This window comes from Clarias gariepinus, chromosome 12 (assembly GCF_024256425.1).
Source record: "Clarias gariepinus isolate MV-2021 ecotype Netherlands chromosome 12, CGAR_prim_01v2, whole genome shotgun sequence".
Taxonomy (NCBI): domain Eukaryota; kingdom Metazoa; phylum Chordata; class Actinopteri; order Siluriformes; family Clariidae; genus Clarias; species Clarias gariepinus.
The window spans coordinates 30,691,779-30,705,621 of NC_071111.1; the positions used below are offsets into that span (position 1 = coordinate 30,691,779).

Here is a 13,843-nt window from a genome sequence, read left to right on the forward strand (position 1 = left end):
TTTGCCCTATTTTGGGGGCTTAAGGGTCTTGCTTAAGGGTCCAACAGTGGCAGCTTGGTAGTGTTTAGTCTTTTGATAGTAACCTGTAGCCATATCCAATGAGCCACAATTGGTCCAGTATTATTCCCCTTATTTATATTATAAAATATTTGTATATGCACTTCATTAAGTACACCATAATAGTACTGTGTCGGACCATTTTTACCTACAGAACTACTGTAATTTATCATGGCATAGATTCAACAAGGGCTTGAAAATATTCTTTAGAGATTTTGGCCAATAGTGAAATTATAGCATCACACAGTTGCTGCAGATTTTTATTCTGTCCCACCACATCTTAAAGGAGATCTATTAGACCGACATCTGGTGACTGTGGAGGTAATTTGAGTATGGTGACCTCATTAATATTCAAAAAAACAGTTTAAGATAATTATAGCTTTGTGACATGGCGCCTGTGGTCATAAAAGTATAGACATGGTCCCTAACAATACTCAGGTAGGTTGTGGCTTTTAATCCATTGCTCAATCGGTACTAAGGGTGTACAAGGTGTGCCAAAAAAAATCTCCCTCACATTATTACACCACCAGCAGCAACCTGAACCGCCGATACATGGCAGAATGGATCCATGTTTCATGTTTTACGCCAAATTTTGACCCGACCATCCGAACGTTGTAGCAGAAATCGAGACTCATCAGGCCAGGCAACATTATTCCAGTCTCTTATTGTTCAATTTTGATGAGCCCATGTGACCTGTAGCCTCAGTATCTGTTCTTAGCTGACAGGAGCGGCACCCGGTGTGGACTTCTGCTGCTGTAGGTTTGATGTGTTGTGTATCCAGAAATGCTCTCCAGCATATCTCGGTTGTAAGAGGATGTTATTTGAGTTGTGTTGCCTTTCTATTATCCCGAACCAGACTGGCCGTTCTCGTCTGAACTCTGGCACCAACAAGTCATTTTCACCCAGAGAACTGCCTTTTCCTTTTTACACCATGCTTTGTAAACTAAAGAGATGGTTTTGGCTAAAGATCTCAGTTTTTAAAGTGAGTGCACATCTCAAAGTGCTTGCAGTAATTAAAATGTAAATATGTGCATATGAGTTAAGTCATGGTAGAAAGTCGGACAGCTATGCAGAGGAAAGACTTTCGTGCCTGGGGTATTATTTGTTCATTCAAACAGTCTGGCATTCCCAGGAAATTTCATTATATTTAGTCAGATTAAACAGTAGGACTTGTCTCCTGGGAGTGCGGATGACTGTCAGCTGTGATAATTTTGAATGGCTTAGGCACTTATGTTTTTTTTTTCTTCTTCTTCTTTTTTTTAAGAACTTAAAATGACTTTCTAATCAGTAGGAAAAAATACATCAAAGAGAATGAGAGAAGAAAAAATGATGCAGTTTCAACAGGAAAACACGCTAACTGTTCTAAGACAAACCAACTTGTTTGATATCGTTTCCCCTGGGAGTTATCTTCAATAAAACTTTAGAGAGAAACATGCCTGAAAGTCTAGGAACAACTGAATACTCATTCGCCAGATGGTGGTCTGGGGATCAAGGTTGTTTTAGTTCTCTCCCTCCTTCTCTTTTGGGGATCAGGTCCTTAAACAACAAAGTAACATTTATTTCAACAAGTAATTATTTTCTACGTTGTGCAATCCTGAGATGCCTCGCTTTTGTACGGGAAAGTAACCTTGTAAGGCATTTAAGTGTGATAAATGCATGGGTGGTGGAAAACGCACACTACGGGCTGCCTGAAAGTCAGGAATTAAGTGAGCGAGGAAAATCTGCAAAAAACACAATACAGCGATTTAGAAAAGGCATTGAGCATAAGGCCAAACATGGAGCACAGTTTAAATGATAAATACTAATTAAGTCTATATGTAGACTGGTGGCCAAAAGTATTAGGACACCATATGCCATGTATTATAGTTCTCTGTGTGCACTAAAACAGGTGATGTCGCTAATTAGTTCAAGCCTACAGTATCTGGCTGAAGAGTTGTGCTAATTAACTGAAAAACGAGCGAACACTTGGCGAATTCACAATGATAATCAGTTTCTGGATCTATGACCTGGGTATTTATCATTAAAAACATGCTCCATGATTCGCCTCATGTTTTACCTTAACATATCGAACAACTGTTGGACGATGGTGAAGAAGGCAGGAGCAATCAAGAGCCCATTTTTGCTACACTGACTCTGAAATGTTTGATGCCTTTGCAGCTTTTCTGCCTTTGATGTGGTTAATGCAGTCCATCCCCGAAGGAAGAGCTGAACCTTGTGACATTTTGAGAAATCTAGCGTTTAATGTGAGAGCCACGTTGTGAACTACGGACTGAAATGTATGCATGGACACTTGACATTTACCCGGTTGATTAAATTAATCAGCAAAAACAATCTAAACAAATTTGAATGGTCTGCATTTAAGCAGCACTTCTCTTCCTCAACACTTTAAGTCAATGTTACTGGAAAGAGTTTGTTTGTCTTGTTTTATTTTGTAATAAATATATTTGATTGATGTCATCAATATCCTGTAAACGTAAAGGACAGTGTTAATAATTCTACATCCTACCTCTCGTCTTAGATTCTGCTGAACGCGTATATCAGAAGCTGGTTGATGGTGATTTTAACTGCACGTAGAGGTCACGTGTTGTAGTCACAGAAGTTGGGACGCTGTTAGCATCAGGTTGTTTTTGAAAGTTAGCATACTTTAATGAAATTGAACTTTCGAAAACGAACAAATGACTTTTTGGACTAATAAATGACCCCAACACAATGTTTTAAATACGACTACAAAACAAATGCAATGAATATTTACACTGTAGACAGCTTTTTCTTCCTTGCAAAGGCCAACGTCCTGGACGAGACCTGAAGACAGAGAGCATAGAGCGCTTTCTACTGACTCACCAGGGAACCTACAAATGAGGCTAGTAAATGCACATACTGTACGGCACATTGCTTTGTCAAACAACAAGCAGAACAAAATCACTTTTCCAAGTAAAATAAATGCCAGACAACTGCAATTTACCACCCCATTAAATCAGGAAGCAACCAAAAGTAAAGAAAAATAATAAAATAAGAAACTGCTGATATAGTGCTTAATCTTTTTTGAGAAACCCAATGTTCTGCAGTTTGGGCAGTGTTCGAACACTGTGTTACCGTACAGTCGTGTGGACACTTAGCAAAGCTTTATGTCATACCGCTGTGCATCTTTCACTGATTTTAAACCTTTGTGTTGTTTTAATAAACTTCTGTTCCTAAATCAATACTCATCTTTTGCCTCATGCTGCTGCTATCACTAGCACTGAGTTTGCTGCATTGTAGAGGCATGATGCACGTCACTGTAATATCATCATGATAAAGTGAACAACATTCGAGAGACGTACACGCGCACAAGAGACATGAGATGCACGCGACGGGTTCTTAGCTCATCGTCATATTAACTTTCAAACTATGTCTAACTTTTAGAAACTACATGAGTTCTCTTGTATTTTGGGTGGACGGCGTCAGTAAGTAATTACATGACAATGACAACATCAGACAAAGTTAGTGTACCTGGTGTTACTGTAGCTAATGGGTTATCTCAAACAATTAATATTGTGCGGTGAGCTGACAGGCCATAAAATAAGCATGCACTGAATTCATACAGAGCAAGACAACTCAGTCGAACAGGCTTGAGCAAAGAACACTAGCTGGAGCAACTCATAGACTGTATAAGAACTGGACAAACCCTTCACGACATCACCCGCACGTTTTCTGAAGAGCGGGATTGAAGGTCAGCTGTGTGAGTGACCGGAGACTGGCTAAAATCCTAAAGTGGCCGAAGCGTAGTTACAGTATGGACACCAAAACCATTTTTTTTTTGGATTGGACATTTTAACATTGGACTCTATGGGGATTGACTCACTTTTGGAGCCTGGTGGTCATTCAAGGAACTGCACATTTTGGCACATCCACCTTGGACCTATTTTTTTTTCGGAACAAGAGGTTTCCCGTTTGTCCGCTCCACATATGATGGAAGAGTGTGACTGTCGCTGACACACATTTTGATTCGATCGAGACATCCTCAGGCTTGTAAATGTACATCGAACAACGCTACACATTTGCAAAACATTCCTTTATTATAAATAAATCATTTGTATAAAAAAAAAAACTGGCATGCGTCATTCATGGCACTTACAGTGTCAACTATAGTCCATTTAGCCGAAACAAGACACAGCTCTTCTTGGTATGCAGGTTTCAGACAACGTAGAACAAGAATTTGGAAAAAAAAATAATAATAATAATAATTGCACATCCACAAAAATACATACGATAGGAATTACAACAAACATTGTCACCTCTGATAGATTTCATATATCTTATCTTTTAATGTGCACATTTCAAAAGTTTAATGGAAATACCAGCTTCACATCTTGTTTTTTGCATTTTTTTTCTTTTTCTTTTACTGGGATGCTTTTTTATATTTTCTTTTCTTAAATTTTCTTTTATTTTTTGCCACAAATGCAAGACTGCATCTCAGTTTGTACCCTTTAATTGTATTTGTTCTGTGTGTGTGTGTGTGTGTGTGTGTGTGTTTGAGAACGTAGTGGTAGCACTAGATTGTAGAGTAGTACCCCCGACTGGTGCGATGCGGTGGTCCCTTGCTCTGATAGGTTAAAGTTTGATGCAGAATGACAGGAAAAGTCTCATGCTCGGTTGCCTGTCAGGGTCACATGACACGTCTTGATTTGGAGAAGCGCCACAGCTCCATGGAGGCAGTACCGTCTCAGATGGCGTGATTGGTATAGCTGACGTATGTCGTCTTGGTAGAGGGCGCTGACGAACAGCAGAGAAATATATATATATATTTTTTTTTAATGCATTTTCTTTCTCATTCGCATAACTGCACGTATCTTTGCTGTGATGATTTCTCTATTACTCACTGTTGGTCTCCATGCTTTCGCAGAGCTCCGTCTTGACCTCTCCGTTGGGGCGATCTCCTCCCTTCTGGGCCAGCTTACCCGACATGGTGGCTGCGGTGACGATGGCCTTGAAGCTGCGCTTGCGCTTTGGCACGTTCTGCTCCGGGTGGAAGATGATGATGTAGACCTTCGGCATGTAAAGCATCCCCAGGGACACCGAGGCGCTGAGGCTTAGAGAGATGGTGAGCGTGGTGGTCTGGATGTACATCTGACAGAGACAGCAATGAAAAAATAAATTAACAAAATCAATGCTAGTTCATGGAACAAGTTAGCCGTGTAATTCCATTTTAAATATCATTTAGAGCGTTTTAAAATTAATTAACTGCTTTGAATTTAAACACCTTGAAGAGACATATTGCACTGTATGTTTTCTTCTATACATTTTAAAATGATATTTTATTACTGTACATAAGGTGGCAGGTCATATTTTTTATCTTGTTTTACAAAAAAACTGTAGATAGATGGTGGAACAAGAGAACAAGAAGGTTGCAGGTTCAAAGCCCATCATCACCAAGTTGCTACTGTAGGGTCCTTAGCCATCACCTCCTCAGATGAATAATGAGATACGATGCAGGTCGCTCTGGATAAGGGTGTTTGCCAAATGTTGTTAAAAGCAGGGCTACAGTGGAAACCGTTCTTGTGTCTGGAGTAAAACATGCTTTCCTGAACTAAACCGGCTAGCGAAACTCACTAAGCGACTGAAACCTGCTAGTGCTAAACGTTAGAGTGGATTGTTTTCATTTTAGTTACTGCAATGTATGTACTGTATGCAGGAACATGTGATGTTACAATGACGTATTACCGAGAGTTTTATTTCTTTACAAAGTTGTGTAGCTGATTAGCTCATGACTGCTAGGATGCGTCTTTTTGATCAACACATTTTCAGAACTGTTTTGGGACTTTAAAGCCCATTTGTTTCAAGACGTTTTCAAACATTGCTTCGCCCATTCTGGAAAAATTAATGAATGTGTTACATACTGTAATATCACTCTTTGACTCCATCACACACGTACAGTCGAAGATCCAGCTCTGTACTCGTACATGTAGAAGATGCAGCTCTTATGCTCTTGTAATCATCAAGACATGGACATGGATGAAATATTCATTACAAAGATTTAGGATGATTTTCTAGTTCAGACACACATTGTTAAAAAGGTTTCTGTTTAAAATATTTGTTTATTTACAGTGCTTTGCAAAAGTATTCACACCCCTTGGACTTTTCCACATTTTGTCACGTTACAACTACAAACGTGAATGTATTTTGGGGGGATTTTATGTGACAGACCAACACAAGGTGGCACATGCAGTAATTGTGGAGTGGAAGGAAAATGCTAAATGGTTTTTAAATCTGAAAAGTGTGGCAAAGAAAAATGGGCAAAAATGTCACTCGTTACATGTGCAAAGCTGAAGACTTGCAGCTGTAATTGCAGGAAAAAGGTTATTTTACTTAAAGTGTTTTCCAGGATTGGCAACGTATTGACTCAGGAGGGCTGAATACAAATGCACACCACACTTTTCAGATATTTATTTGTAAAAAATTGAAAATCATTGTTCTTACGCTTCACAATTATGTGCCATTTCATGTTGGTCTGTTATATAAAGTCCAGGTTAAATACATTTACGTTTGTGGTTGCAACGTGAAAAAATGTACAAAATTAGAATGTATCGTAGAAATGTCCTTTTTTAAAAAAATTTAAAATCATCGTAAATTTTATAGTAAAATGATTTCTTCTTTGTTGTGAGCATAAAGTTCTGTGGGTGACTGAACTGATTTGCAATTTGAAATACTTTTAGCATTAAAATTAATATTAATCAAAATATACATAATAAAATTATACTTAATAATATATTATTAAGAACCTGAATCTGTTTTGACTACTGTTAAACATGTGCATGCAAATGTACAGAACATTACTCTCAAAAACTAGAGCAATTATCATTAATAAAAATCCAAAACTGTTAAGGAAAAGCTCCCATGACTTTTTCGAAACCTTATATTTTTTCCCATTACTTTTACAGGTTAGGACAACAATTTCTCCAGGATTGTCATGACCGTATGAACCCTGTCGTAAGAGGCTTCTGTGTGTTTCTCACTTTTTTTTCTTGCATGTCAGCTATCTAGGAAGTGTGATCTCCTTGCTGTGATCATGTATTATTCAGCGCTCCAGCTGCCGTGCTAATACGATCTGACAGGTTAGAAAAAAACAGAGTGCATAGGTCCCACCCACACATGGCTAGCTTGGTGGATGGTGATGGGGGGCCTCGGGATCCAGCAGAACACCAGGCCTTTTGGAGACGCGAAATGTTTTTGCTTTAAAGCTTTCCCAACAGAGCATTTTTTTTTAAGGGGGAAAAAGTGATGCACTTCATTTTGGTTAAACGAGTTGCCAAAGTGGTTAAATTGGTTAGTACCGCTCCGTTCATATTCCCACTCACAATAACTCTATGTAATACAGTAAGCAATGACAATTCAGGGAAATGCTGATTGCTGCAGTTTACTTTCTTAGTCTCTCTTTCTTTCAGTGAAATAACTTGTAAGAGAGAAAGAAATGACACTACAGTATACAGTGTATTGATTGTATTGCAGGTTGCTCTGGATCCATCACCAGATAAAGTGGTTACTGAGTCGCCTCGATGCTATTTGAGGCTGTATATTTGCAAAACAGAATCAAATCATTGTAGAGGATGCTCGGCCAAGACTGTCGCCAGTTTAAGAACATAACTTGAGAAGGAGGGAATGGATGGATGAGTAGACCTGCAGACTAGACTAGAACTGTAAACAGGTCGATAAATGAGGTGAAACTGTAAAGTCTACAATACTGTTGTGTTTAATGGACTGTAGGTCTGGACTCCAGATTAACTTAAAGACATCAAATGTTATATTGAACTTCCCGCTGCCTAACACACAGTATGACTGCAAAACGATCGCTGCTATCCGTTATCACCCACATGGGGATGGGTTTCCTGCTGGTACCTCTTAAGGTTTCTTCCTATTGCCATCTCAGGAGGCTGTTGCCCTCGGCTCGCTCAGCTGGGACAATCAGATCAATTGATTTAAACACATTGTCTGACATTTCATACACATTCCCATTATTTTCTTTTGATTCTGTAAAGTTGCTTTGCAACAATGGCCATTGTTAAAGCGCTATACTAATAAAAATGAAAATGAAGTCTGGCTTCTGCCATTTATATATACTGTATATACTGTAGCTTGTCATGCACTTGCTATCCATGGGTAAAAAGAGATGGAGTTTCAATATTTAGGCCTACACCACAGTCTATAGTCCACTTAAACCTCATAGTCATAGTCATGAAAGGTAATAATTAAAGCAATGAATTAAAATACAGGAAAAAAAAAACAGAAAAACAACACTGCGTTTTTTGATGGATATGATGGATATGGATTGATAGAGACATCAATTTTCAATGCGTGCATGCATAGTTTAAGATGTAAATCAAATTCATATGCAAAACATATACATAAAGTTGCATTTTCATAAACAAACATACAATGACTGCCAAAATTAAAATGCAAATGAACTCCGTTGGCTATTCTGCTTTTGGTATTTAACAAGGTTGCTTCTGCCATATAATAATCATTCTGACTGCGGGCTCTCATTGTCACTCAGCGGAAATACAATATATTTGCAATGCTGTTTGCATCTGCATTTGCATTGCCAATAAGGTCTATCTGTCAATCAAACACCGTGGGAGGGGCTTTTCACTTCGGCCTGCAGCTATCGGAGGATGTGATGCTGACAATCTGTTGCTTTTATCTTCTCATATGGTTTGCTTAGACACTATTAGAATGTACACTGTCCAAAAACCTGACACACCATGTACACTGTATCTGAATTATAGTATTTTTATATAAGCAATTTCACACTGAGTAGTTTATTATAATGGTTAATGGAAAGCCATAAACTTTCCCAGATGTAATGCCCATCCATCCATCCATCCATCCATCCATCTACTCATCTATCCATTAGCCATACCACTTATCATGTTTAGGGTTGCAGAGCTATTCCCTTTTGGCATAGGAAAGGGATACATCATGGATGGGGTGCTGACCCAACATGTGTTCACACACCCAAACATTTAAAAATCGCTAATTACCCTACACCGCATGGACTGTGAGAAATCTGTGGGACTATGAGAAACTGGAGTGAAGAAAACCCAGTAAGCACAGAGAGAACATGCAAAGATTTCCCCCATAATTTTCTTTTTTTTTTCCAAATACTTTTTTCAAAAGCAATACACTCCAGTATATGGCCACAAAGTATGTGGACGCTTGACCAACACAACCTTATACAGTATGTGATTCTTCCCCAAACTGAAGCCGATACTTACACAGAACATATTTGTATGCTGTAGCATTGCAACTTCCCTTCACTGGAACTATGATTCAAACCCTTATCCAGCATGTCGACACCCCTGCGTGATCCAAAAAAATCCAGCTCCATGAAGACATGGTGCATTATAGTGTATGTGTGCTGGAGTGGAAGAACTCGAGTGTCCTGCACAGAGCCCTGACTGAACCCAACCCCACTGATCCATCAGCAACTGGAACTGGAGCTTCATCACCAACCCGACATGAGGTCCCGAGATCACTAATACTCCTGTAGCTGAATGAACACCAATCCTTACAGCAATGACAAACTCAATCTGATATGGGAGGGTCAGGGGGCCACACACTTTACCAGAGTATAAACATATACAGTAAATGTTAGCAGGATTGCAGGTTTCATTGTCGACATACGAGAGTGAGAAAGCGCAGTAGGAAATCAGAACCATATTGTAGGGCAAATAGATTGTATTTGCATTTAAGTTATCCTCGGTACAGTGTTGTTTATGAAAGTGCAAGTATATCTTTCGCATGTTTGTATGTATATATACTGTATCTAGGCATTTAAATAAGGTCAAGAATATACATGGCACAGGGCAGATTTCAGTCTGAACATTAGAACGTTACACATTAAACGAGACGCCTTGGGGAAAGAGTGTTTCTTCTCAGCTATTCTACTACTGCATCTCTATTCTATTTTATAAATATGTATAGACATGTCGAATATATTTTTCTGAACATGAAAAATTTTTTTGTGAAGCAACGTATTTGTGTCACGAGCCAGACAGATCAACCCAGTGCTTCCAAACCCTAAACTCCACTCCAGGTTTTTCTCCATGCATTTTATTTATATGGAATTTTAACAAAGCATTATTATGGGAATAAACATTCTAGATTAACTTAAAATACAAAACAAAATCAATAGATGGAATAGTTCTTTCAGTTTGTCGGTAATGAGCAAGCTGGAGGTGACGGTGGTGAGGGAAAAGCTCCCGGAGACAACATGAGGAAGGAACTTTGAAAACAACCAGACTTAAGAGGGAACCCATCCTCATTATGGACATAATCAACCTCTTCTACAACTGTGTGCTATAAAGTCAAAGGTGCAAGGGTACAACAGAAAATCGTTTTAGTCAATATATAATGTCCACTTTGCTGATGTTACCAACTGCTCACTGATGCAGACTTGGATACAAAACTGCAGCAATTTCATTCCTAAAACCAACCAATCACCTGCGGTCATAATCCTTCATCATTTTATAATAGATACAATCCTGTACCATCTTCACGGGTTCTCCATGGAACCGTCCTGATTGTCCCCTGTATCTTTAAACACACCACATGGACCATCCTCAGCAGCAGGGCATCATGTGCGCCTTCCTGTCCTCCTGTGTTAATATTGGCCCTAAATCCAAGTATCATACATCATTAATGTTTTACAGCCTTTCGCAATGAAAACACTCCATAGCAACTGGAAACGTTAAAGATTGTCGTTTCCAAACATACTGTAAGAACATTAACCGTATTTATTTTTAAACCTTACAAACTGTATTGGCAGATCATTTTGCTTCATTATAATGTTAAATGCTTAAAATGCGCAAAATGATCTAACAGAAGAAGCCTGAATTGTCTACAAATGTACAGAGAAATATTTCAAAATCTCATATTATATTTATTTTATTCATGAAATAAAAAATAAATCAATTTGACAATGTTTAAAATATTATGACCATAAGATGTGTCTCCTCTTCTGCAAGATGAGAGCAGGTCAGATAATACAAACAGAGATCTTCACACAATGCTGCCTACACACACACACACACACACACACACACATATAGTAAGTAGGTAGAATTTAATATAATCCCTGGATTTGTAAACGATTTCTGATAAAAGGAATGAACATCCTGTTTTAGACACACACACACACACACACACACACACACATATGCACATATATATTCTCCAGGGACGGGCACTGATGTGTGTCGGCATCTCCGGCAGGGAATAACATCACAGAATGACTCGTAACAGATAGTCAGCCAAGCGTCAATCAAACCACGGCGAGGAAAGGAGACACCGAGATAAAGAACGAGACAGAGAAACGTTTGCGGATGCTGCGTTAGTGTTTCTCCTGCGTAATCAGTGTGTTCTGCTTCTCTCGTGGAGCTCCGGACAGGACGACAAAGTGCAACAATAAAGAAGCATGAACGATTTGGCACACTCACGAGTGATCTTAGTGTTGGTTCTGTGCCAAAGTGTGTGTGTGTGTGATTCACAGCACTGAGGCACGCTGGCATTTGCAGCTGCTTGGATAATGGCAGAGTGAACAGAAAAAAAAAAAAACAAGGCTGCCAAGAGAGAGCACGTTTTATCACGATCCCTTAAAGAACTGAAAGAACCATGAATAAACTGTTGACCTCAGAGAATTGTTGAGCTGGAGGTCAAATATAATTGACATTCGACATATCTGAAAGGTGTTTGGGAGAAGCTTAGTGGCTGTGTGTGTGTGTGTGTGTGTGTGTGTGTGTGTGTGTGTGTAAGGTGATAAGTGGTGATTTAAAGTGACAGGGTGACCTCTTTAAAAGGCACACACATGCACACACACACACACACACACAAACACACACACACACACACTGGCAGAATTATCTCAATGTGCAACTGTGAAGTCGAGGAAAATTAAAAATATCGACATTCAGCTTCTCGAGGTCATCTGTGTCTCATATACTGTAAAGAACACACACGACACATTTTGAGCAACAACACTGTGTATGATGTTACTTACAAAAAAATCTATTTTTTTGACTATTTGAAGATAAAACATCACATTGATATCTCCAGCTATAAAACATTAGTATAAAAACAAATCAGAATTCATGTGACCTTAAAACTCTGCACAAGACCAAATGAATAAGAGAAAAACAAACGAAGGCTTAAACACATTAGTCTGTTAGGAAAACCAAAACCAGAAGAAATATATTAATCTTCATTCATTTCTTTTAAAAAGTTTAAGCAAAAATATTACATGTTCGAGAAGCACAATATGGATCTAAACAGTAATGATGGATGAGTACCGAGACCGACAGGCTGTTTAACAATACTCATGTAGGGAAGAGGACGTCTGAGAGGGACATTCAAGGTTTAACAGATGATGTTTCATAATATGCAATGTACTGCACGCGTCTCTGTTCAATAAATATTGAATAATACTTCAGTCTCAGTGTTCTTACAAAACACAAGCATCGTTCTTATTTTTTATTATTACATCTCTCGTTGTACAGAGAAACATCTAATACGTTTATTAACCTTCAGAAGGATTTAAAATCCTTGAAATATATAAAATGTTTATATGAGCAAAAGTATGTGCACCCCTGACGATCACACACCCTTCTTCCCTTCACTGTGAGATCCACAAAGCCAGCTCAACAGCATGGAAAACATTTGAGATAAACTGGAACATTGAAAGCACCCCAGACCCTGTGGACCTAAAAATGTTTTTTTTAGATTCAGATTCAGATTACGTCTGGTTTGGGAAATTCATTGAATGTGCTATCAGGATACAGTATATACAGCACAGCTATACAGCTATATGCAGCAGCTAAAAGCAGTCCGACTGCCGACAGAAACATGGCAGAAACACAGTCTATGTGTTTTAAACTGGGATGCTGGATCAAAACTGCATCTCAGATTCATATAAACCCTGATGGTTTCCTAATTTCTGATAAATGAGAATAATTAAAATACCAGTAATCTAGTGCTTTTTCACATAAAGGTGGGCGTATCATAAAACGGAGCATCAACGTGATACAGTAGTTCACCCTGTGTAGACAAAGTATGCGGAAAACCCAGAAATAAAAGCAGGACACAGCACGGCTTACTCCAAGAAAAGGTAGAAAGTGGACTATGACAAATAAACCTTCAAAGATGAATGGACAGATCAATATACCGTATGCTCAAGTTTAAAACCAGTTTAACTCATCTGATCCGAAGCCATGAAGCTAAAACAAAGCAGTAATGTGAAGCGCCATTATGAGATCGTTTTACAGGTGAGGGCGTGTAAAATACCTGAACTAAAGATTGATTAGAGATTGTTGTTTGCATTTTATACAAATACAAGGAAATATACACAGCCATCAAAGATCAAACTGTCCCCATGTTTAACGTTGTCACTTAAAATTCACAATATTTCATTGAAATGCTATGGAAATTGTAAATTTCTTATTTTTATAGATTACAATGACTGCACGTATAAAGATCGAAATCCTAACACAAACCGATTACATTCGGACCTCGGCTCGAAGAACCTTTATTTCCCTTTTTTATTTAGTACACCTGATATACACTAATGTTAATGTTAGCAGAGTTTCCAGGATTATATCTGTAATATCTACATATTGTAGACACTTTTGTGGAAACCCAGCATCGCTTCTCTCTCGAAGTCAGTTCTGGAGCAGGTGTGCCTGCTGTTGTGTGACTGCTTTGGTCTACTTTATTGTTCCCTGTTTTTACATCTCAAAGTATATAGAAATGTAAATCTGTG

At 38.5% G+C, this 13,843-nt stretch overlaps 1 protein-coding gene across 1 annotated transcript in view; it reads right to left on the bottom strand.

The window, feature by feature from the left end:
• Positions 1-4,142: 4,142 nt before the first annotated feature.
• Positions 4,143-13,843, bottom strand: part of grm8a (glutamate receptor, metabotropic 8a) — a 215,787-nt gene continuing 206,086 nt past the window's right edge. The window contains exons 10-11 of the mRNA XM_053508952.1: positions 4,917-5,163; positions 4,143-4,809 (exon numbers count right to left, since the gene is read on the bottom strand). Of these exons, the coding sequence (XP_053364927.1) occupies positions 4,760-4,809; positions 4,917-5,163 (297 nt within the window). The 3' untranslated portion in view covers positions 4,143-4,759. The remainder of the gene's footprint in view (positions 4,810-4,916; positions 5,164-13,843) is intronic.